The sequence below is a fragment of the Oryza sativa genome, chromosome 5 (assembly GCF_034140825.1).
Source record: "Oryza sativa Japonica Group chromosome 5, ASM3414082v1".
NCBI lineage: Eukaryota > Viridiplantae > Streptophyta > Magnoliopsida > Poales > Poaceae > Oryza > Oryza sativa.
The window spans coordinates 971,820-998,713 of NC_089039.1; the positions used below are offsets into that span (position 1 = coordinate 971,820).

The following is a 26,894-nucleotide window of genomic DNA, read 5'->3' on the forward strand; positions in this document are numbered from 1 at the left end:
GAACGAGGCGGCGCGACCGAGGAAGACGAGTCGTCCTCGTGGGTCTGGTGGAAGAAGCCGACGGCGAGGTCGCGGATGAGGTGGCTGGAGGGCGGCATGGAGCGGCAGATGTACACCGCGTTGCCGGTGAGGTGGTGACGAGGCGGCGCCACCGCCTGCAAGTGGCGCGGTGCACCGGACGAGGTCGTGAAGATCCAGCGAGCTAGCCGCAAACACGAGGAGGAGACCTGACCTAGCCCGCCGTCGGCCGCTGCCCCGCCCCGCTCTGCCGGCCAGTCGCTCCGCCCCGCCTGCCACCCGCTTCTGCCATCGCCGCTCGCCCTGTTCCATCGGCCGGAGAGAGAAGGGATAGAGAGAAGAGAGGAGAGAGGATAGAGAGAAGAGGGAGAAGTGAGGATGACATGTGGGGCCCACGTGGGTCCCACCATTTTCCCTCTATTTGGATGTGAAATTGATATGTGGGTCCCACTGGTTTTATTTTTTTTCAGATCAACTTGCCATGTAAGCGCCACGTCAGATGAAGACCGAGTCAAATTAGCCACGTAGGCGCCACGTCAGCTAAAACCGCTATCAAAACCGCCGAGGGACCTCGTTTGCCCGGTTTTTATAAGTTGGGGATTGGTCGTACCCGGTTTTGTGGTTCAGGGACGAAAATCAGACTGGGCGACAAATAGAGGGACCTAAAGTGAACTTATTCCGTTCATAGGGCATGTTGGAATAGGGGATCTTATCCAAACATTGCCTTAGGTCGGCCCATTTAGATAGGGAGATTGATTTGGACTCAAATCTTTCCAAGCAATCCCCCTTGTCCGAAGAGGTTAGATGAAATTACGTCAGCCCTTAGAAATGGTTGCTCTGCTCTTTTGCTTGCATATTGATTTGTGAACGTGTCCCAGAATACAACTTAGTCCCAAATCTTTGTGTTTACTAAACAGTACTAGGTAGTCCCACCGTTTTAGAATGTAAGTCATTCTAGCATTTCCCACATTCATATTGATTCTAATGAATCTATTAGAATCAATATAAATATGGAAAATGTTAGAATGACTTACATTGTGAAACGGAGGAAGTAATTGATAAAAGTAGAATGGTGCCTCTTGCCTTCGTTCATTTATGCTTTGGGTGCTAAAAGCCTAAACCTTACATTTTTTTTCGGTGTCCCCTTTAATTAACATAGTGTAGTGTACTCAATAGTAACTTAACAGCCCTGACGATGTTGCAGTCCACCATAGGCCCATCAAGTTGGGCCAAAACCAGGCCCATGTCAAGGCCCAGCTTACACATATCTCTGCCCTGCGTCCCCTGAAAAGAATATGTGGCCTGTGCTTGGTCCAAATGATGCAGACCTGTTGCGCCAGTGTACTGCAGAACAAATAGGAAATTAAGCTGTAAAAGCTTTGCAAACTTTTTGAAACCTAGCTTTGCAAACTAATGCTTCGGTAAGTTAGTACAAACTGCTTGGCTACTTGCTAGTAGTTGCTTGCTATAACTCACTAGTTACTCCAGTTGCCATAGATTGATTTTGCACTATTATGTAATTCTGTTTTTCTGGTGAAGAGTACCACCTCAAAAGATGGTGTTTCAGGCATTAATGCCACTCACTTCGTAATCCGTTTCTTTAATGGCATACGTCCTTAATTTGCCATTCTAGGGTAGATTAACTGTTTTAGACAAACGGCACAGAGTATATTACTCCTAGTTGTACCATGCGTGCAAGACAGCAAGAGAACATCTTCTGAATCTACTTCACTGTTTGTGCTCTGCTTCAATTTGTTTGTCCCACTGGTTGGGATAGGGATGGTTTGGCCAATAAAATGTGATTAAGTTGGCAGATGTCTAGGACGATATATAACTATATACTAGCTAGTAATCCAGCATGCAGCAAGAGAGAGTCAATGGGTGACAGGATTCTAAATGCGATTTCAGATCGACGCATGGGAACCCTGCAGAGTGGGAAGGGGATCGAGCATGCAGATGCAGAGCTGCATCAACATCAGCACAGTAGCTAGTGTGGGACTGCATGCTGGGCACTGTGCTTGTGTAAGGTGGGGGAGAGATATTGACAACACTTGGAATGTTATGGGTAGAGACAAAATATTAAGATTGCATTGCAGTTGCAGTACGGTGTACATATATACTCCCTCCATCCCTAAATGTTTGACGCCCGTTGACTTTTTTAAACATGTTTGACCGTTCGTCTTATTCAAAAAATTTAAGTAATTATTAATTCTTTTCCTATCATTTAATTCATTGTTAAATATACTTTTATATATACATATAGTTTTACATATTTGATAAAAATTTTTGAATAAGACGAATGGTCAAACATGTCTAGAAAAGTCAACGGCGTCAATCATTTAGGGAAGGAGGGAGTATTACATATGCAACGACACACTGCACTACAGGGTTTGGGTGGTCCTCTCCTCTTCTCTTCTCTCTCTGTGTATACAGTAGGAGATACAGTAGGTTGGCCATTGATCTAGCTACTCGGCGTGCATGACACAGCCAGTCTCTCTTCTGCCTGCCTCCATCCTCCACCATGGATGATGCATCTCTCTCTCTCTCTCTGTGTGTTTTTTTCTTCAGTGCAGTGCAGTGAAATGCAATGCGATGGCCGGTGGCGTGAGGGAGAGGAGAACTGAGAGGAGAGGAATGAGGTGGATATGATTTAAGAGATGATGAGGGAGTGGTCACATCACAGGATCCCCAGTAGAGATCCTTCGTCTACATATGCATGTGTGTGTGTATGCAGTATACTGTATTGCAGTATGCAACAGACACACACACAAACATGTACAGAGAGAAAAAGAAGACAGAGGCATGGCCATATAAGTAACCATACGCACACCTACATATGTAGTAGTAGGAGCACAGCACATGGTGACTAGTGTAGCCTGCAAATTTTGTCACCTTTTGTTACTCTCTTCTGCTCTCTCTGTCTACTTACATTACATGCATGCATGTGTTCTCACTCTCTCTCCTGTACGTCTATCTTGCCATGCCATGCCTTGCTGTTGCTTTGCATTGTACTGACCAGTTTGTAAGCTACCACCATGCAGCATTGCATATAGTGCAAATGGTGCATGTCAAAAAGTGTACTGCAGCTTTCGGGCCTTCGGTTCCCTTCTGTTTTACATGCATCGCCATGGCCTCTTCTTCTTCCTCCTTCCATGCACACTGCCATTGCTGTCCCCTTCCAGAGATCTCTCGATCTAACCCCTCTCTGTCTCCAAAGTCCCAAATCTTTAACCGGTGTGTGCTTGGGTGTGCCTGCCTTTTGCAATGCTACACTTCTTACGTGCATGACGTGCAGCTAGCTAGCATGCGCCTTCGTAATTGGTGAAAACGTACCTAGGTACTATCTCCTTTTCAAAATATAACAACATAGAACTAGACGTGGCACATCTTTATACTATGAATATGAACAGATAATCTGTTCACAGCCTGTACAAATTTATAATACTGTAAGTCTATCTAGGTTTATAGTATTATGATGTGTCTTGTTTGGTATAAAGTTATATATTTTAGGACATATGAGTAAGGAGTACATACGTACCTACTGCTTTTTGAATGCATGCATTACTCCCTCTGATCGATCTATATGGCCATACGTGCATGCCTGCCTGTCTATGAGGTATTGTCCAATCACAGGTTTTAGTGGGCCAGCCAGATTAATTATGGTTTGCTCTGGAGTAGTAGTTTGTTAATTAACTTAGAGCTTTGTTTGAAACTGTCGGTAAAATCAGGTACAATAATATCTTCTCATGTTAATTTGGAACTAATTAATAACTCAAATCAAGAAAGGTCGCATCACGCATTACTTCCATGCACAACTAATTAAGAACTGATCGAACTCCAGTTTTTCATTTCCAAAAGAAAGTGATGATCGAATCCATGTGTAGGAAGAATCTCAGTTAATTATGTTAAGTCCTGTTTAGATTTTAACTTTTTTTTAACTTCTAACTTTTCCGTCACATCGAACTTTCCTAAACACACAAATTTCCAACTTTTAGGTTACATAATTCCAATTTCTTCAAACTTTTAATTTTGACGTGGAACTAAACATAGCCTTAGTACTACTGCTTCCCATGCTTGCTGTTTTCTTTTAGAAACTTTGATGCAAGATCTCAGTCCAGCACGAAGAAGTAGCTAGAGAGGCCACTTCTGAAAAGAGCAACTGAAAATAAATAAAAGGTGTCCCCCTCTACTACATGTAAGGCACACACAGCTATATCTAGACATGCATGTAATTGCACCATGATGAAGAGAGCAATATATGCATAGGCTTCTGCAGCTTCTGCCAATACACATGCATGTAGCTAGGTACGTAGCTAGCTAGCTGCTCATATGCATACATGCTGATATTCATGTACGTATGTATATTGTATACTTGTATATTTGCATTAGCATTGCACACAGATCGATCTCAGACACAATGAATGTGTGTATGTAGTATATAGTATGTGTGTGAAGAGCTAGCTAGCTAGGAGCTGGAGAGAGATGGAACAAGAGAGATCGACAAGATGTTTATTTCACATGCAGATGACTTCAATATGCATATGCAGTTATGCGCAGCTCGGCAGGCCATAAAAGAGGGGGCTGGAATCTGTTTTGAATTGGAGTTGAGCTATAGCAGCCTTGGTCGATGATCAGTGAGTGAATACTACTCCAGCTACTGATCTATCATCGGGGGGCATGGTAGTACTGCTGAATTCTTGAAGAAAGAATTGTAGTATGTGCACAATGAATGCCTAGTTATTAGCAGTGCAGGAGAGATCGAAAGGATACTCTATGTTTTGTTTCTGTCAAGTTATTGCACTAGCATCAGTGTACATGTTTGTGTAGGAGAGGCCGAGTTACTGCATGCAGAACGAAGCAGCATGCAGGCCAGTAGCAGCAGCAGCAGCTAGCTAGCCCGGCCCTTTGATCAGGCAGAGATAAAGTTTTTTGCTGCTGCTGGTGTGCATGTTGTACTGTATCAACATTTCAACCTTTCAGCAAGCAGCATGGCTACCTAGGGTCGTCGTAGTACGTCCTGTGTGAAGAAGAGTGTCCTCTTCTAAAATTCACTCACTTCTTCTCCTCTTTCTCACTGGCCTGCAGGAATTGATATGATGCTGCATGCTTTCTGTGTAAGTAGCCAGTGCAAGACTAGCAATATTACTATACTATTATTCTTCGAGATGCATGGAATCGTCAGGTCAGAGAGGGAGACAGTATATATCAGCCCCAAGAAATGTTCTGGGTTGGCTTGGCTAGCTAGCTCGTATATATTGTACATACAGTAGCAGTTAACTGCTGCCTCTGCACTGCATGCATGTTTGAATCAATTCGTCTTTGGTACAAAACATAATATACTTTTGGGTACACACCTTCAGAGATCTCTCTGCATCTCTACTACTATCAGCTCGGCTTCATGGCTTTTGTCATCGCCTCACGTGAAGAAAGACAGCAGCCTGCATGTATATGTATGATCTTCTCTTCTTCACACATGAGTAATGGATATAGAGCTAGCTTGCTACTGTAGTAGGATCCACATAACTGCACCCGATCTTCCTACTCGCTGTACTTTCTCAAGCTCTAATGTCTCTATCTATGTTCATTCTGTTTTAAATTTCTCTGTGCTAGCTTTCTTATCCTTCTGCCAAATTAAATTAAAAGGTAGTAGGAGTAATAATTATGTGGCTGTCACTTCGCAGGTTGTACATACAAACTCTTAACTAGTTTGCAGATTAATTTAAATTAATCTTGCAAACTGAGGAAGGATGCGTGATCGATCGAGGAGGTGATGAGGAAAGCTAGAAGACAAAGGTAGCAGGCAGCAAGAAGGTGGTGATCAAGAAACAAGAACGATGGATGGAATGGATGCATCGACTATGTCCGGCGTGAACACACTCTCTGACAGACATTAACTTTGTCAACTTTGTCGAGCCATGCAGCAGAATCGATCGATCGAGGAGAGGAATGAATAGAATCAATCAATTAATTATTGGCGCCGTGGAGGAGCTAGGAGATCGAAGATCCATGCCATTGCATGCATGACGACGTTGTTGTGGCTAGCACCAGCATCGACGATACAGTACTGTACATGGATCGTATTCCCGAGACCCAGACATCCAGAAACCAGGCTACTATTGCTGCTGCTACTACAACAACACAACTCTGGTAAGATAGACGATGCTACTACAACAACAATTACTGTTGCCATTGCAATATAGTACTGTTCAAACAATAAATACATGTCTATAAACTCATGGCATCTTTGGTCAACTCCCCTCTAGCTAGCTATAGCTAGCATCTTCTGATCTATCAAATCAGATGCATATATATGTATTGAATCAAATCACTGCTTGCTAGGTACACACACGGCAGGCGCAGGCTGGGAATGCACAGGGAAAATTAGCTGCTGCTACTGCTACTACACCTTAGGAAGCCGTATGTGTCTATTACTGCAGTACTGAAGCTGCACACAACACATGCGATGTACTGCCGCTTGCCACGGCATGTTTGATATCCTGGTAAGTACCGAATTTACGCCCTCTGATCCAGCACTTGTGGCACGGATTCTGCAGCGTTATGCTGTTAATTTTTTGCTGCTGCTGCTACTGCTACTGCTGCGTGCTGTCTTTTTTTGTGTTCGTTCGAGCTATGAGATGGTGTTTGGATCAGATAGGATGTTTGGACATTAAGTTAAAGTATTAAATATAGACTACTTATAAAACTAATTATATAAATAAGAGCTAATAATTCACGCGATAAATTTATTAAGCATAATTAATCCATAATTAGCACATGTTTATTGTAGCATTACATGGGCTAATGATGGATTAATTAGGCTCAATATGTTCGTCTCGCGAATTAGTCTAGGGTTATGGAATGTGTTTTGTTAATAGTCTATATTTAATACTTATAATTAGTGTCCAAACATCCGATGTGACGAGGACTAAAAAATTTTTAGTCCCATCCAAACAGTACTGTACTAGACAAAGCATGCACGAGATAATCGAGCTTACTGTTTCAGAGTACACGCTGAGAACTACACACAGTAGAGCGCGCGCACACACCATAATACCATATATCTCCATTGTCCTGAGCTGCAACTAATATATCTGAATCTATGCACATGTTTTAATCTACGCCAGTGTAGTACAATAATGCATCCGCGCATATGTATATACGAGGTGAGTAAAGTTTTATTTAGCCCCACTCTGAATTTTCTTAAATTTTTGTAAATTTATTGTACATGCGTAGTACGTGTCAGATTTTGTCAAATATACAGTGTATATATTCGTGTGCTTTAAATTAATTAATCTAGAGATATACTAGCTTAGCTAGCAGTTTGATTAACTTGCATATATACACATTCATACCGACGTATATGCACGCATATATAAACTCTACTATATACGTTTGTATGCCTGCATATAGTAGCTAGCAATGACATAAAGTGGTGATGTAATAATCTATAACGTAGTATGAACTCTGAACATGCGCATATTGTATACTTGTAAATATGACTTAAAAGTTGTAATTAAACAAGCTATACAAGAGGAGTAGCTCCAAATGATCAATGACCTAGCTATTAACAACCTCAGTTAGTTACCTCTCTCAGCAGCTGGTACACTATAGCTAGCTATACTTGTTTGGCACATTATTATAATTTATAGGTCCACTCACTACTCCCACAGTCCCTAAAAAACTAATCTAGTACTGGATGTGACACATCATAATACTATGAATATGGATATATTCAGATTCGTAGTACTAAAATATGTCACATCTAGTTTTATATTAGTTTTCTATAGGACGGAGGGAGCTAGTACTAGCCAGCACATTGCATTGGCACTAGTAATAGTAGTATTTGATACACATCTAGTAGGAGTATAAGGGTGTGTTTAGTTCATACTAAAATTGGAACGATGTGACGGAAAAGTTGGAAGTTTGTGTGTGTGGGGAAGTTTTGATGTGATAGAAAAGTTGGAAGATTGAAGAAAAATTTTGGAACTAAACTCGGCCTAAGTTAATTATATTAGGCAGTTGCCTATATCACACCATTACTTCTAGGTACTTCGTTAGTTCGTTACTAGGCCAAGCTAGCTATAGCTGCTAGCAGCCAGATGTTGGAGCGAGGTTTGCAATGATGCTCCAATGAGTACGAAATATAGTGTGGCACTGTGACAGGCCAAAAGAAGAAGTGAAGAAAAAAAAAGGAAAGCAGAAACAAATCCACATGCGTGTGCATTTGTATATATAGCTAAGCTAGATTACCATTGCTTTGCATATATGGTATATACGTACGAACATATATTTTCTGTGTATATTGCTAGTACTAATTACTCCCTCTGTGCTCATAAAGGAAGTCGTTTTGGACAGCGACACGATCTCCAAAATACAATTTTAACTTCTTATTTCTATAAAAATATTTATTGAAAAATGATATATGTATACTTTTATGAAAGTATTTTTGAAGATAAATCTATTCATATAATTTTTATATTTTTGAACTCAACAACTTGAGAGTTATTCATGATTTATAATGATTTATATTTTTAAGATTTGACTTATTAAATATTGTCCTAAACGATTTTCTTTACGAGAGAGTATGCAGTACTCTATTACAAAGATACGACGATGCGTGGGTACATGTACATGTGCATCATCTCAGCTCAGCATATATATGCATCATATGCCTGTGGCTGTGGATATGGTGTCCTAGCTAGCTTGTGAATGTGATCTCTCATGCATGCACCCACAGCTCCAGCCAGTTTGTGACGCCTGACGGCTTACAAGACTAGTCACGCCTGCCTGCCTGCATATCCTAGCTTCTGGATTCAGTTAACGTAACGTTACTTGAGTTCAGATCTGTGTTCAGACAACACATCACATGTATAGTACTCCTGTATACATTATCTTCTCTTCTGTGTTTATATAATATTCCCTCTCCGTTTCAAGTTATAAAACGTTTTGACTTTAGTCAAAGTCAAACTGTTTCAAGTTTGACTAATTTTATAGACAAATACACTAATATTTATAATACTAAATTAGTTTCATCAAATCAATAATTGAATATATTTTCATAATAAATTTGTCTTAGGTTGAAAGTGTTACTACTTTTTTCCTATAAATTTGGTTAAATTTTAAGCAGTTTGATTTTGATTAAAGTTAAAACGTCTTATGAGGTAGTAGTAACTAGTAGAGTAGTAATATATACCTTGCCTTAATTTTATTGAGGAATTAGATGTATAACGCATGTCTTTTACAAAATTTCTTGGATCGATCGATGGATCTATCTTGTTGGTGCGTAAATATATGCAAGTGTAGGTTTTGATTTGATTCCGTGCGTGCTGTCAAACATTTCTTGCAGCAGGCCGGACGGCCGGCCGGTCGATTCCTAATTAATCGTCCTAACTCCTATACTGCTGCTACCTGGAGTAGCTAGCAACCCATATGATCGACACACACACACCAAGCGGAAATGTTAACTCATCAGAAACATGTTTGAAAAGTCTTCGTTATGATATATATAGTATCGACTTGTATACTCATTTACCAAAAATGAACTAAAGAGATTCCTTGTTAATTTGAATGTTTTCGCAGACTAGCTTTGTTTGAATTTATATGCATGCCTGCATATGGTTCCAGGTCTGTATTACTACCACTATTCTAAAATATAAGTATTATTTCTTCGTATTTTTCAAAAAAATTTTAAAAAAACACGCAAGAATGCTTATATTTTAGAACGGATGAAGTACCATCTATCTTTTGTAGGGTAAACTACATGTTTTTTTAGAACTATGAACACAAACATACACAAAAACGGTATGAGATGTTGGCTGAAATGTTTTTTTTTTGCCTTTTTAATCATTTCATTGAACGTGTAATTAAAGAAAGGAATGGTCAAATGTGTGTCCTAAATAGATAAGTAAAAGGAAACAATTAGTAACATATATAGTCATGACAGTCCTAAATTAAATGACTGGCAAGCTAGCTGGCTACATGAATATATGTTTAGCCTTGCACTAACTTGGTAGTACTGTCTCATTGATCTCATGCTTAATCAATATGGTCTGCACTCCTAGCTCTAAGTACTGTTGCAAGCAAGCAAGCTTGCATATATATATATATATAATCTCTGTGACGTGTGTAGTACATTAGGGCAAATAGGGGACTATCGTATCTTTGTGGTCTGCACGCAGCAAAAAACGCGGATCGATCGATATTTTTAATTAATTTGCTGGACCATGCATGCCATATGGGGTCCATTTTAACTAATAATAACTCCTTGTCTTGCATACTATCATTCTATAACTGATTAAAGTAATTGAAATATTTATGGTTTTGCAGGTATATTCTCAGGCTACTTGATCTTACGTATGTTTTGTCTGGCAAGTTTTTTCCTTTTAAACTACATCAATACATTAAGTATCGCCTTTATTTGGATCCAATGAATTTAATTAAGTAGGAGTACATGCAGTTGAGTTTTCAGACCCACTTTAATTTGTGAGAAATGATTGCCTGTGTCCGATCCCAAAATTTTATTTATAATATTTATTATGAAGTTTTGCACGCACGTACAACAATGCATATGGTATGCCCTTGTACTGTTTTCTCCTGAATTTTTACGTGTTTCTTGAATTATCAAAATTTAAGCATGCATGTTTTTAGCTTTTTTTAATTAAATAATACAAGTGCTTAACAACATGCTAAGGAGTAGTGTATATATGAAGATCTAGCTCTGACTTTTCCAGCTAATTAATGTTAAGTTTTACTCCTAATAAATGTACTTCTTTCTCTGCCCTGTGCCTCGCTAGCTCAAAGTTTTGGTTTAAAACCTGGTGTCTATGAATATATATACTTCCTCCATTCTAAAATATAAGGCACAACCACCCTTAACCTAAACACTAATAAATAATTTCATAGTTTGGATTACCCTAATAAATAGAATGCATGCACCTAATAAAATTAGAGATATATCTTGATAGTGGTGGATTTAAATAAAAATATTTTAGTGAAAAAGATGTGCTAGTTAATGACATACATACATGCATGCACGCTTATATTATGAAACAACTTTAAAAATAGTTGTGCCTTATATTATGGAATGGAGAAAATACTAGCTTAGGAGTACTATTATATGTATATCTTTAGTTTGTAAGATGCCAAAAAATTATACCTAGTTTGTCTTAAAAAGGTATCTATATATACTAGAAAGGATACCTACTAATTTTAATGCACAAAAATCTATTACTAAGCTAATAGGGGTATATATTTTTTCAGCTAATAGGAAGAAGAATCAAAGTCGTTCAAAATTTGACCTAATTAAGTTGACTAAAAATATTTTTTTCCTTAACCCAAGTTACAGTATTTCCTAGTACTAAGAAGATGTTAATGTTTGTACTAGTATTTTTTGGGGGAGTATGTGAGCTAGGTACAGAGAGAACCTGAGAGAGATTAATTACTGTAATTAATTGGATGTGATAGATGATGCGACAGTAAATAGTGAGTGCGAGTGTCGTGCTATGCATGTGTGTAGGGGCAGGGAGAGGCATCATCACCTCATAATTTCTCAGTTTTTGGCAGTGAGCCGAAATCCTAGACAGATTTCCAGAATCCTACGTGTAATTCTCTTCTTAAATGCAATCTGATGCATGCTAGCTACAGCTATAGCTGCTGCTGCAGCATGCATTTAGTTTTTCTTTTCTGTTCTTTTGCCCTTTCCTCTCTGCTTCTCTAGCTATAGTTCTGTCACTCTCGTGGAGGACGTCGTCCATGGCGTGGCAGGGAAAGACGTGACGTGTTAATTAAATCACTAGTAGCTTCTCTTCATGCGGTTGAAAATTCAAGTGTACTGTATTTTAATTTCATAACAAGATTGTTCAGTATACTCCGTAATGGCCTACTACTCTCTCGCGGACCAAGAAAAGATCAACTGGGACGACAGCTACTTCTTTCATCATAAAATATAATCAACTTTTATTTCTTTTTACAAAATTTATATTTTTAGAATTCACGTAAGAAGTTCATATTTGATGATTCACCTATACTCTAGGAATTAACAATCTGGCTCTGCCCCTGGCCCTCCGTTTTAGGTTATTGGATTTTTTTTAAGTTTGATCAAAATCAAACTGTTTTAAATTTGACCAAGTTTATAGAAAAAATAGTACTCCAGATTCGTTGTACTAGGATATGTCCCATCCAATACAAGGTTGCTAATATTTTTGAATCAAGATAAATTTATTATAAAAATATTTTTAATTATTAATTTAATAAACTTAATTTGGTAATATAAATATTACTATATTTGTATATAAACTTAGTCAAACTTGAAACAATTTGACTTTGCCCAAAGTCAAAACGTCATATAATAAGGATTTTGTTATACAACGGATGGGGTAGTATTTAGGAGTCCATAGTTTTTATTCTTAAGGACCGAATGATATTAATGGTTCTTTTTCAAAAAAAAAAACACACGCCTTGCTTGATTTCTACCCAAACTATATCAAGAGCATGAACAGATGCATGCATGTCTAGGTATGCACGTTAAGTAGTAGTCCTAGCGGTGGAGTGAATTCTGAGAGCACAATCGATCGATCAGAATTGATCAGAAGTATATATAATGTGCTAACTTAATTATAGCTGCAACGGCCATCGATGATCCTGATGGATCTGATCTGATGCAAATTAGGCATAATATATGCAAATTAAAGCACGCCAGGCACGTATATAGTACGTACTACGGGGGCTTGATGGATTAATCAGGAAATCCATCACACCACAGTACGTACATACACACATATTTTTCTCATTCAATATCACTCTTCTCTCTATCTAGATAGTGAGACACATGAGAGAATGAGAGGTCTAGAGAGAGAGAGAGATGATATCATTGTTTTGAGAAGTGTATCTTTATTCGGCCTCTACATCTAACTGGACAATATATGCAACCTTTTTTTTAATTAGGAACTTAGCCTATCAAATAGAGAACTTAGCCCTTAAATAACCCAATCTGAAATTCGCTGCTATGAAGGGCTTGTTTGGTACAGCTCCAACTCTTAAATATAACTCCAGGAGTTGAATCTGGAGTGGAGTTGTGGAGCTGCCTAAACACAACTCCACAACTCTAGTATATTTTGTGAGAGAGCTTCACCCAACTCCACTCTCAGTTTTGGTGGAGCTGAAACTGTTTGGCTGAGCTCTGGCTCCAGGAGGGGTGGAGCTGGAGCTGTGTCAAATAGGCCCAAAGATTTGAACTCAGGATCTTAAGGTGCTAGTCAGGTCACTGCAATCCTCTCACATGCATGTAGTATAGAGACGATGGAGTTGTGGACTTGTGAATTGGCGGTTTGCTATAAAGTAAACCCTTGGGCTACAGTCGTTGCAGCTGCAGCTCAGCTCAGGAGCAGCATACCATTATATGGGGTTGTTTGGATCGGTGACTCAACTTGCCACAACTCAACTTAGCCATGCCATAACTAGTTAGCCTAGTGTTTGTTAGACTAACGCACCTTAGGCTGCCAAAGAAAATGTGGCAGCTCTCAAGTACATTGCAGTAGCATTTTGCGCCGGACTTGTGGCGCTGAATTCGTTCGCCTCACTTGCGGCTCACTTGTGGTGTGAAAGGTGAGACTTGTAAAAGCTGGTGTTATGCTCACCTGCCCAAAGAAAATGGCGCGAAGCAGTGGCGCGAAATGAGAAAAAAAAGGCGGGAGTCTCCTGGGAAAAAGCATCTGACACCAACAGTGCTCTCTCTCTCTCTCTCTTATCATCTCTACTCCCACATGCTCTCTCTTCTCTCTCCCCAGATTTTTCTCTCGAAGCAACTCAAGCATCAGGAGCATCAGGCAAGTATTCCCTTCTCTTTCCTCTTTTATCCTCTTCCATCTATCTCATGCATATACCATTTAGGTCCTCAACTTTTTTTCTCGAAATCCCTAACGCTAATTTGTTCCATTGAGAAGTGTTGCCGTCTGAAAGTTTTTTTTCTTAAAATCGCCCCCCTCCTCTTCATTCCATTTTGATTTGATATGTATCTTCCTTTCCTTTAATCCCATATTCTATTTAATTTGCTCCTTTCATCAGGCTTGAGTCATGGTCTAGGCTGCAATTGCAAGTTCATATTGGTGAGGAGTCGCTGGTGTGACTAGAGTAGGAATTGGGACCATCACGGTAAGCACACTGCATACCTGCTTATTCTGTTCTTCTTTAAAGGGATTGGGGATTGTTCATTTTTTCCTGTCCTGGACCTAAGGTTTGCTCTGTGACTCCATTATTGCAAAATCCTTTTAGCTTTGTTGGCTAGATGTGGATTCCCAAAACTATGAAACCGATAAATTTATTACAAATGGTAATGTGAAAAAAATGTTGATTGTTCTATGTAATTATTGTATGGTAGTTTTGTTGTTTTATTCTGAATATTTATTAATGTAGGATCTCTTAATTATTTAGATGGACCGAAGGAAACAAATATATTTACAGTACTACTTCAGCTACTACTACCAATATTACATATGGAGGAGAAGGTTGCTTGTTGCTATTGCCATATGTGTAGCTAGTTACTCATATTTGCTTGACATGAGAAAAAGGCAGCGAGAAGGTGTAAGATATTCTCCCATGCTTCTTAGAGATGTGGAGCGAGATGCACGGCTAAATCGTTTGTTTAATGGTACCGAGGCCAACTGTGTTTCTGAGCTACGGATGCGAAAAGCCATTTTTCATAAGCTTTGTGGTCATTTCAGATCGCGTGGTCTTTTAGTAGACACCTTGCATGTAACAGTGGAAGAACAGATTGCAATGTTCATGCATATAGTGGGACATAAATGGTGTAATAGGTCAGTTGGTTTTGAGTTTTTTCGATCGGGTGAGACAGTCAGTAGGTACTTCAACGCTGTTCTGGATTCACTTGTTTCAATTTCTAAGGAACTAATATACATCAGAAGCACTGAAACACATCCAAAGATCACAAGTAGCCCAGGAAGATTCCACCCGTATTTTGAGGTACACAACACAAGTTTCTTTTGTAGAAACCTAACCATATAATCCATCTGCTTGATAGACTAATTGGGCATTCATTATTTTCCTTTTATTAGGGGTGCATAGGAGCTTTGGATGGTACTCATGTACCAGCATCTGTCCCTGCACATATGCAGGACAGATTTAGGGGTAGAAAGAAATCTCCCACTCAAAATGTCCTTGCGGCTGTTGATTTTGACTTGCGATTTATTTATGTCCTTGCTGGATGGGAGGGATCAGCCCATGATTCACATGTGCTTCAAGATGCTCTAAGCCGCCCTAGTGGTCTAAAAATACCAGAAGGTAGGACTTTAATTAGATCATGTACATCAACCATGAATTCAGCTTGCCACCACTGACTATAAGACATGTTCGTGTTATAGGAAAATTCTTCCTAGCCGATGCTGGATATGCAGCAAGACCTGGTATACTACCCCCATACCGTGGTGTTCGTTATCACCTTAAAGAATATAAAGGTGGTAGAGAACCTCAAGATTACAAAGAACTATATAACCATCGTCATTCGTCATGTAGAACAACAGTTGAACGGGCATTTGGAACCCTGAAAAATCGATTTAATATCCTCAAGAGTCAGCCAAATTTCCCTTTGAAAACACAAGTGAAGACAGTGATTGCTTGTTGTACGCTTCACAATTGGATACTGGATAATGGTGATGATGAATATGTATATGACCATGAAACCTGGTATAGAGTCTTGCCAAGGAGCAATAGGGTATATCAAGATATCCGTGAGGAGAATGAGGCTTGGGTGCTTAAACGAGATCAGATGGCACAAGCTATGTGGCAAGATAAAGCTGGGCAATCTACTTCTGCAGCTAATTAAGATATATAAAATGATGCTAGCTAGCATGTAGTTGTGGGTCTATATTTATCTTTTCTGAAGTATTGCTTAAATTCCTAGTATGTGTTCTCCTAGATTCTTGCCTTGCAGCAAAGTTCTTTGTGCCACATCAGATTTATGTATGAAACATCTTTTATTATTGTGAGATGCATGCTATTTTATCTTGCTGATATGTTACTTTATTATACTTTATCAACTTGTCATAGCTGGAATAAATGGGGAAAGCCAAGGGAAAGGGGAAGGTTGAGACTGAAGGGTCTTCTCGTGAGAGATCCATTAGTTGGGATGATGAACAAACTAAGTTCATGCTTGATTGGTACATCGAGTACAAGAAAGACCAACATGCAAACTTCATATGGAAATCTCAGCACCATATGAAATGTGCTGATGCCTTAAATAAAGAGTTTGCTATGGGTGTAACGTCTGCCCAAGTGACCCGTCACTATAGGCACTACAAAGAGAACTGGAAGATAGTTGAAACGGCTTTAAACAAGAGTGGCAATGGTTTTGATGCTATTAAATGTAAACTGACCATATCAGAGTCTGAAAAGGCTACTCTCAAAGTAAGTGGCTGCTATAAACATTTAATTTTTTTTTGCCATTAGTTCTATGAGGTCAACTGTTTTGAGGATTTTATCAATATATACTTTTCGTAATGTGTAAATGGATAGTTTTGATTGCTCATGAATATGTGCCAATTTCTTGTAAAAAATGTATTGCCATGCTTTTGTACAGATTTAAGTTAGCAAGTATATTATAACACAATACTTCTGCTCACATTTAAATTTAGCTTTCTTGAGAATTATTAGATTCTTCCATGGTTTGCCTTTTTACTAATTATTCTATCAACATGCAGGATAGGGATAGGCGTTTGCTTTCTAAGCCAATAAAATACTTTCATGAGATGCAAGAGCTTTTCTCAGGTAGTAACGCAGATGGCTCTCTTGCCATGGACCAACAAACATGTTGTGACGTTGATAACAAATCTGATAGCAGTGACGATGAAGGATTGAATGATATTTCCAGCTATGCACGTCCTATCGACATTGCTGCAGAAGACTCGGACACATTACCATCTCCCACATGTGCAGATAATGGCTCTTCTGGTACATCTCGAGCTGGTAAAAAGAGACCAAGAGGTTCAAAGTCCCCAAGTAAGAAGCAGCAACCAAAGCCTAAGAACCGTTTCACAGATGCCACTGAGAAAATTAGCAACACAATGGACCATTTGGTGGATCAGCTTGGTAATCCTCCTCCTCCACCTCCAGTGCCACAGTTTTGTGACCCTTATGCTTCATTGTGGAAGAGGATTGATGCATTGCCCATTAGTACTAATGATAAGGTTGTCGTTGGAAATTATTTGGGACGCCAAGAGAATGAGGGGGTGCGGGGATTTCTTGCTTCTTCTGCTGACACGACTGTGGAGACTTGGGTGTACCAGTTCATGTGCGATCGAGATGGTGCGTAGGAAAAATGAATCTAACTGTCAACATTTGGATATGTTGTTGACCTTTTGCTCAGTTAGAATAGCTGTACTAATCAGCTATATTAAAACCTTGTGAAATATGTTTATGTCCAAGCAAATAGTTACTTTTGGGAAAACACTATACTAGATGTGGGAGCACTAATTAGGTTATCTTGGATCATGTCAATATGTCAGGTTCAAGCTGGTAGCTTCTTTTGGTTTCTAGAACTGTCATTATATAGTGATGATGCAAAAGTACGAACTTTCTGCTTCAGTGTGCTATGTAAATTTCTCTAGTGATTGAGTATTGTTGCCCATCTGTGATATATTTCGAAGCTAAAGTTAATTATGTGGTTTGTATATTTATGTGAAAGTTGAGTGTTGCCCTCCAATGATATTTTCATATACGCTTCTGCATGCACTTCTGTAGTGGCTATTGTCTGGTAGTATTTTGATTTATCTCACTTAAATGTTGTTGTCTAATTTGCCAATTATATATTATTTAAATATGATTATGTTTCATTCGACAACCTATATAATATGTTTTCTAATTAATCACTGAATAAAACATGCAGCAACATGTTTATTCTCGTATATCCCGGGGTGGTAATCTCACCACCTAATTGATTGGAAGTAACCATATTCAAGTTAGGCATCAACCAAACAATAGCCACATACTTTTGCCAAACTTGTGGCTTACCATATGGCAGGAATCCAAACAATACCCTTAACAAATTTGCCACACTTTTGTCAATCAACCAAACAGCTCTAACTTACCACAAAGTTAGTCATGCCACAACATTGTCATATGCCTAACCTTAGTTGTGGCAACCTAAGTCACTCAACCAAACAACCCCTATATCACTCACTCACCTCTCGCTGCCTCAGCTCGCAACCAACAAACTCCTCCTCTTCTTCTTCTTCTCCTAGTACCCTTTCTGTCTCCTCACCGGCAATCCTCCCGTCCGGCCACCGACGACACAAGAAAACCTAGCTACCTAGGTAGGACAGGAGGAGGGATATATGGCGCCGGCGGTGCAGCAGCAGCAGAGCGGCGGCGGCGGCGGATCGACGGGGGCGGCGGCGGTGGGGTCGACGACGCGGTGGTGCCCGACGCCGGAGCAGCTGATGATGCTGGAGGAGATGTACAGGGGAGGGCTCCGGACGCCGAACGCGGCGCAGATACAGCAGATCACGGCGCACCTCTCGACGTACGGCCGCATCGAGGGCAAGAACGTCTTCTACTGGTTCCAGAACCACAAGGCCCGCGACCGCCAGAAGCTCCGCCGCCGCCTCTGCATCTCCCACCACCTCCTCTCCTGCGCCCACTACTACCACCACCACCTCGCCGCCGCCGCCGCCGTCGTTCCGCCGCCGCAGCTTCTGCCGCCGCTGCACCCCTCCTCCTCCTCCTCCTCCTGCGGCGGTGGCCTCATCGACCACGCTAATTCCCTTCTCTCCCCCACGTCGGCGACCACCCCCACCTCCGCCGCCGCAGCAGCAGCAGCAGCAGCTTACACCACCAGCTACTACTACCCCTTCACCGCCGCCGCCGCACCGCCACCGCCCAGGACGTCGCCGGCGGCGAGCCCCCTCTTCCACTACAACCAGGTACGTAATGGTGTAACCTAACCTAGCTAGCTAGCTAGCTACTAGTTAATCATTGCTTAATCGATCATGTCGCGTGGCAGGGAGGCGGCGGCGTGGTGTTGCCGGCGGCGGAGGCGATCGGGCGTTCGTCGTCGTCGTCGGACTACTCGCTGGGGAAGCTAGTGGACAACTTCGGGGTGGCGCTGGAGGAGACGTTCCCGGCGCAGCCGCAGCAGCCGGCGACGACGATGGCGATGACGGCCGTCGTCGACACTACGGCGGTGGCGGCGGCGGCAGGTGGCTTCTGCCGGCCGCTCAAGACGCTGGACCTCTTCCCCGGCGGCCTCAAGGAAGAGCAGCATGACGTCGTCTAGCCCTAATTAGCTACTACTACTACTGCTCTTAATTACTTTATTAATTAACATGCATGATGGATGGATGGGTCGATCCATTATTATATATTAATTAACCATTTCTCTGTCTCCACAAATTTCTGCTTAATTCAGAATTCAGAGTTACTCCTAGCTAGCTATAACTTCTTTTTTTTCCCTTTTTTTGAGAAAGACTTCTTGTTTGCTAGTGTTAATGCATGCTTAATTTCTTTCTCTCTCGATCTCTAAATTTACTTTTTTTTTCTCTATAGTTAATTATAGCTAGCGTTAGATTGTACGTGTACTAGGTGATACGAACGTGAGCACGTACGTCAAGCTAGCATGCAGAGGATCAAATCGAGGTCGGTTGTGCACTTGCATTGACTAATTAAGTAGTACTCCATCCGGCCGTTTAATTTGCTTCCTACAAGGTACTACTATTATATTATAAAGTTATAAATATCAAAGTGTGTAAATTAAATTTGACCACTACAGATACTTATAAACCGTTTTGTTAATATGCTATATGGAGTAGTATATACCAACAAAAGTAGTACTCTAATATTATATGAAAATACATGGAAGTAGTATTATTTCATCGGTTTAATTAGGTTTTACATGCTAAGTATACTTTTGAGTAATTTTTACTGGTTAAAATTTACAAACTTTGACCTTTTAACTTTGTATAACATGCCTTAAAATAAACATGGAGAGTACTAATATACAGTACTACATCTGTATGGAATGTGAACATGCTTTCTATATATTAATATATAAACTGAAGATTTTTTTATTTAAAAAAACAAACAGGTTTCAGCAGCTGGCTGGTGGCAGGCCGGCTGGGTAGCTAGATTAACTAGCTACAGTAGATAAAAGATAATATTATACTCCCTCCGTCCTAAAATAAGTACAGTTTTGCACTATTCACGTTTAATGTTTGACTGTTCGTCTTATTTGAAAATTTTTTATGATTAGTATTTTTATTGCTATTAGATGATAAAACATGAATAGTACTCTATGTGTGACTAAATATCTTTAAATTTGGTCAAACGTTGTGCACGGATATTCACGGCTGCACTTATTTTGGGACGGAGGTAGTATGTATGTTGCAGCTTCAGCTAGCTACTGTGTGAAGCAAAGAGATACTACTCCTATAGCTAGGCTTTTGATTTGCAGTGCTATTAAGTGTACTTTGTTTGAGATCAAGCGTATGGATGGAATGTTCTTAGCACGATATAGCAGCTGGATGGTCCTGCACCAACCTACTGTAACCAACAAAACACACACACACACAACACAGTACACACACTCTCTAGTCTGAATATTTCTCACTACTCCTATGTACTTGTCATATGGTGTCTGATGAGGTGATAATGTGCCTTAACTCTAGCCGTCCAGCTACCCTATTAATTTTAGGTTTGAATTTGTAATTTCACCACTGGTACACCCCTTATTTCTGCATGTTACAAATATATTGTGCCTGCTCAGAACTGCTTGCCACGGCCAGGGCTTCGATCTCTACTGTGACATCTAGTAGAGCTCTTTAATTTGTTGTAGGCAGCAGGTTTGAGTAGGCCCATTGTGTCTCTGTATTGGCATGATCTATAGAATACAACTCTGTATAGTCGCTGATTTATTAGTATACAAATTTTTTGATTTTTAAAAATATTATTGTTATTTTTTGTTGGTACTCAATCAAAAATATTTAAACATATTTGACACTTAAAATTTAAAAGTTTAACTAGGCATACTATTTATCTGGTATTAATTGTTGAGCACCGAGATACATATATTATATATATATATATATATATGAAAATGGTTCTATACACCTGGGAGTATGTACACCTGTTCTCATCCACCGTTGATCTATGATTAGCTTCGATGGAACCTGATATCGGATTAACGAGCGGACCCGTTTAACTTTTTGACGAGAAAAAAATTACGTACTCCTTAATTAGCCACGGAAACCGGAATGACCTGAGTACAATTCCTCGTTCCCACCAGTGCATCGGATCCGAAAATCAGGTCACTAGGAGAGACCGCGATATACCAGAACTCGGAGAAGGCGGCGCCGATTCATCGTCGATCCATGGCTGCGTTGCAGGTGACGGCGTGATCCCGGCGCGGCGGCCTGCACTCCCTAGCCGATCAGTTTATTATTTTATATATATATATATATATATATATATATATATATATATATATATATATATATATATATATATATATATATATATATATATATATATATATATATATATATATATATATATATATATATATATATATATATATATATATATATATATATATATATATATATATATATATATATATATATATATATATATATATATATATATATATATATATTTGGAAACCACAATTCCCACTCAAACTAGCTTGCAAAATATTATGCGTGCTAGTCCCTCCATTTCACAATGTAAGACTTTCTAGCATTGTCTATATACATATAGATGTTAATGAATCTAAACACATATATATGTCTAGATTCATTAATATCTAAATGAATATGAGAAATACTAGAAAGTCTTACATTGTGAAACAGAGGAAGTAATAAATTAAGTCCACTGAAACATGAATATTTACACGAGTACGTTATTACATGTCAATTTAGAAAAAAAAATAGTAACATAACGTAAAGAGTACTAAACATACATAATCTATACTCCTTTTAAAAGGAATTACAGTTATATCACCATGCATCCTCAACGCTAACTCAGTGTTTGGGTGTTACTTTTATAATAATTGGTTGTAGCTCTGATGAGCAAAGGCCGGGATGTTTTATTCCATTATCTAAAAAAACGCTAACTCCTTACTTTTTCTTGATTGAAAAATGGTTGGTGGGACTAGAGGGTCCAAATGTCAACCGCCGACACCAACTCTTACTTTAACTTCTGTGTGAAGTAAAATTGATAGTTGACACTGGTGGAGAAATCATCTTTGATCGGTCCAGCAAAATCCACAATAGTCCCGGATCCAAAAAGAACTGGGACTAAAGATTGTTTTTAGTCCCGGTTATAAAAATTTTGATCTTTAGTCCCGGTTGGTGTTACCAACCGGGACTAAAGATCTTTAGTCCCGGTTCATCCCTTGTCAGATGTATGTCAGGGGGCCGAGGATCTTTAGTCCTGGTTGGTGTTAATAACCGGGACTAAAGATCACCACTTTAGTCCCGGTTGGTATTATCAAGATGATCTTTAGTCCCGGTTGGTAATACGAACCGGGACTAAAATTAAACACGTAGTATATAATCCCTATCCCTTATCCTCTCATCCACAGTTACAGATCGAATCTCACCCCTCTCCTCAGATCTATCCTTTCTAACTCTCTTCCTCATCCCCTCTTCTCCAACTCCTCCCCTTCCTCCTCTCCTCCCCCTTCTCCCCTTCCTCCTCCCCTTCCCATCCGGCGGGCTGGCCGACGGCGGCGGCTGGCGGGGCCGCGCCTGGCGGTCGTGGCGACCGGCGGCGGCGGCGGCATTTTTTTTAAATTTGTGATGATTCACTGAGATGTATTTGACTGAGAAGTTACAAATTTGTGATTCATTGTTTGGTTCTGTGATGTATTTGAGTAATTTTGTGTTTGGATCTGTGATGTATTTGAGTAATTTCTTAGGATATTGTGATGTATTTGATTTGTGTGTATAAGTAACTATGATTTGTGATGTGGATTTGGTGATGTGAATTTGGGATGCTAGTTTGATTTGGGGATTTGCCTACTTGATTCGGGAGAAAATAAAAATAAAAAAAAAAGAAAAAGGGACCAGCTGTACTGCCCGCTATTGTCTTTTTAATCCCGATTGGTAACACCATCCGGGACTAAAGATCCCCTTTCTTTAGTCCCGGTTGGTGGTACCAACCCAACCGGTCCCCGATCTTTACTCCCGGTTGAAAAACTAGGATTAAAGGAGGTTCCCAACCGGGAGTAAAGATGGTTTCTCCACCAGTGTGAGGTTAAAGTAAGAGTTGGTCTCTATAACACTATATATACAATTTTACTAGCATATGGTCCACATGATAATTTTTAAATTGAAATCACGTTGCAAAACGCACAGGACAATATGCTAGTGTATATAGAGTTATAGAGACCGGCCGTATGTGTGGTAGTTGTATAATTAATCGTGGAAGAGAATTATTTAAGATAAAAGGTTGTCAAGAAATTTTAAAATAACTTACATTTAGGAAAATAGTGATGGAAAGGGGTAAAACGACTTCCATTCTATTTGAAATCGATAAGAAAGGGGTGCAATTAAGCGTCAAATAAATTGATTAGATAGATGGAGACTTAGGGACGTACTTCGCTATGTACATGTATAGTACTCCAATTAATTAACAAATCCTCCTGTTCCTCAGTAACTGCTAATAACTGATGCATGCATATCTAAGCTAGCTCGATCACAGTTAGCAAACGAAATTAATTGAATATCACTACAAGTTGGCAGCCACAAAACAAATGTTATAAATGACGAGCAGAAAGTACACCTGCACGCTACACGTTGTATACTGATCTCTCTAGCTATATGTACGTACTGCCATGCATTAAGGCATCTAATAAGCTCTCTTTAAATTAATTGAGCTAAGCAGGAGTAGTAGCTCGAGATAAGCTAGCTGCATGCATGCATGTGATAATGACCATATCTTGCATGATCGATCATCTCTGCTCGAACATACCCCCTCTGTTTCAAAATGTTTTACACCGTTGACTTTTTAAATACGTATTTGATCATTTGTCTTATTTAAAAATTTTAATTAATTATTTATTCTTTTTATATCATTTGATTCATTGTTAAATATATTTTTATGTACACATATAGTTTTACATATTTCACAAATTTTTTTAATACGACGAACAGTTAAACATATGCTAAAAAGTTAACGGTATCAAATATTTTAAAACGGAGGGAGTAATATTCTGGCTACATGAGATTCGATCTAGTCGTTGATTAATTAATCAACTGACTATATATAGCTTGCACGTACACTATACACACAAGCAGTGTACATATATATAAATACAGTACGTACAATGTCGGTAAACCTCGGCGTATCTCAGTAATTAATTATGGAGTACGTACGATCTCAGTCGCTAGCTAGTACTAGCAGTTATATACGAATGACACATGAATGGATACGCAGAGAGTACGTCAGGCCAACAATAACAATTTTCCAACGTACCTGACGCAAAGATTAATAACTAATTATGTGTGTATATATGTCCTATGTATTGCAAGCGCGTCTGCAATATAATTAATGTCTTTAGGAGAGTATATGCAATCCATATAGCTATCCGGCCAATAGAAATACAGATAAACAGTACCGGTACAGTAAATTAGTTGCAGTGCAAAATGGCCCTGTACTGTAGCGCACATATATATTGCATTACTGTTGCTACTGTGCTTATCTGCGTATAGGATCCGCGTATACCATACCTCCGTCACTAAATATTTGACGTTGTTAATTTTTTAAAACATGTTTGACCATTCGTCTTATTTAAAAAATTTAAGTAATTATTAATTATTTTCCTATCATTTGATTCATTGTTAAATATATTTTTATGTATATATATAGTTTTACATATTTCATAAAAGTTTTTCAATAAGATGAGCAGTCAAATATGTTTAAAAAAGTTAACAGCGTCAAATATTTAGAGACGAAGGGAGTATTTCAGTGGGACAAATCCAACTAACACGCGCGTATGAAGTACTCATGTACGACGATGCATATACTAGTATTTCTATACTCCCTCAGCTGCTGCTCAGGTTGTACCGAACAATTTAATTTTGTACTACAGAATAAAAATATTATTTTTTTCACGAACGCGCAAAAGGATTGCACGTCAATATATTAGACGAAAAGAGTTTTCTTCATCCGATAAAGTGATTTGTAAGATTGTTCACAAAATGAACATATCTCTTATATAGTTTTATAAACTATGTAAATTTTGTGAAAATATTACTATCACTTTGTCGTATGAAGAAATGACCAAAATAAAAGTTATAGATCTCGATGAGTTATACAACTTTTTTGTTGATGACTTTTTCAGCTGAAATCAATTACTGCTTCAGAATATTATTTGAAGTTTTGAAATTCAAATTTTTAATTGATAAAACAAAGTCACATGAAAAAATGGCCAAAATAATAGCAGTAAGAACACAACAATATGATAGAGCATGATTTTAGAAACATTTAGAAAAAAGAATCATCTAATAAGGAGACGATCCTCGACCCCCGGCGAGAGCTGTACGTGAAGCATCGCATCCCAAATAAGGAGAAACTGGGAGATGACCGGGACAGTGAGGGCACCGCGGATGGCAGAGACCCATGAGTTGTTCGTCAGGCCATAAGCAAATAAAAAAATATTATATCATTTGAGAAAAATGAAATAATATACTTAAGACTTTTGGACATTTGAAAAAAAAAGAAATATTTTTAAGATTTTTGGATAGAGTGAATCTATAAAAACAAATAAATGTTTAATTTCATTAAAATATAGATATAAGGTTATTTTGGCATGAGCTGAGACTAGATAATTAATTTGTCTTATGTTGTCTAGAAGGAATTAATTATTGTTAGCCAGTGATCTATAGTACTGTACATATATATGCGTACTGTGTTTTAAATTTCTACTACTACTAATATACTACTAGTCCTAGTACTGTCTACAATTTGGATAACACAATTAATAATGCAGCACGTATTTAGACATAGTTAATGGTAAGTAGACGCACGTTTATTGTCCAGTGTTCTTGCGTGGTGTGCTGACGTGGAGAGCTCAGTCATGGGCCTGGGCCCCACCTGGCCGACAATATGAACTGTGTATGGACGTTTCATCCACAGGAATAATTTACTTAGGTCCCTCATAAAATTTGAAAATATACTATTTATTTTTTTGCTCTTAGAAATATTCAGGTACAAATTATTCGCACAAATATATCGTTGATATTGTAGTCTCGAGACTGTGAGACTGAGCGGTCTTGCATACCCATCCAGCGAGACCGAGCAGCGGTCTCGCATCCTCAACCAGTGAGACCGACAGCCTTAATTACTGTTAATCATGATAATTAATCACTAATTATTATTAATTAATCGGTAGTCATTCAATTTCCAAAACGCTCTCGCACGCTCACCATGCGAGACCGCTCGGTCTCGCATCATCTGTGGGTGACACCGCTCGGTATCGCAACGTCATCATGCGAGATCGCTTGTGTCATCTCAAATTTAATTTGGTCCCTTATCACCCTCCATGCCTCCATGGTAAGATGGGATCAGAGAGAAAGGAGAGAGATATATATAGGTGGAGGGAGATAAGGGTCGCTGACATGTGGAACTCGCGTGGGTCTCATGTTGGCTCAGCTTGTCATGTCAGCTAAACCACATAATATTGTCTACAATTTCTGGTGATTCAGTTTTATAAATTGAGGGACCCTTCGTATAATTTCTGGTCAAAGACGAATTTCAGACTCGGCGATAAATTGAGGGACTAATGTGAACTTATTCCTCATCCACAAGCGAGGCCCAAAACTACGGCCCGCTTATTTTCGGCCCAATTCAGCCCAACCTTCCCACCCCGA

At 39.2% G+C, this 26,894-nt stretch overlaps 3 protein-coding genes and 1 long non-coding RNA gene across 4 annotated transcripts; all 4 read left to right on the forward strand.

The window, feature by feature from the left end:
* The first annotated feature begins 3,388 nt into the window (after positions 1-3,388).
* LOC107280881 (uncharacterized) lies at positions 3,389-10,570 on the forward strand. Its single transcript, XR_001545845.3, has 4 exons — positions 3,389-5,468; positions 5,700-6,165; positions 6,358-6,518; positions 10,345-10,570. It is a non-coding gene; the product is annotated as an uncharacterized lncRNA (long non-coding RNA).
* A 2,744-nt stretch (positions 10,571-13,314) lies between these two features.
* On the forward strand, positions 13,315-16,059 carry LOC136351207 (protein ALP1-like). The gene is made up of 3 exons (XM_066310529.1): positions 13,315-13,341; positions 15,087-15,312; positions 15,393-16,059. Exons 1-3 carry the CDS (start codon positions 13,315-13,317, stop codon positions 15,851-15,853), a joined length of 714 nt encoding a protein of 237 aa, XP_066166626.1. The 3' UTR covers positions 15,854-16,059.
* Positions 13,956-17,653, forward strand: LOC107275367 (uncharacterized). The gene is made up of 3 exons (XM_015783008.3): positions 13,956-14,166; positions 16,078-16,434; positions 16,728-17,653. The coding sequence occupies exons 2-3, from the start codon at positions 16,087-16,089 to the stop codon at positions 17,337-17,339; spliced, it is 960 nt and encodes a 319-aa protein (XP_015638494.1). The 5' UTR covers positions 13,956-14,166; positions 16,078-16,086; the 3' UTR covers positions 17,340-17,653.
* A 581-nt stretch (positions 17,654-18,234) lies between these two features.
* LOC107275686 (putative WUSCHEL-related homeobox 2) lies at positions 18,235-19,398 on the forward strand. The gene is made up of 2 exons (XM_015783597.3): positions 18,235-18,947; positions 19,028-19,398. The coding sequence occupies exons 1-2, from the start codon at positions 18,360-18,362 to the stop codon at positions 19,298-19,300; spliced, it is 861 nt and encodes a 286-aa protein (XP_015639083.1). The 5' UTR covers positions 18,235-18,359; the 3' UTR covers positions 19,301-19,398.
* The last annotated feature ends 7,496 nt before the right edge of the window (positions 19,399-26,894 follow it).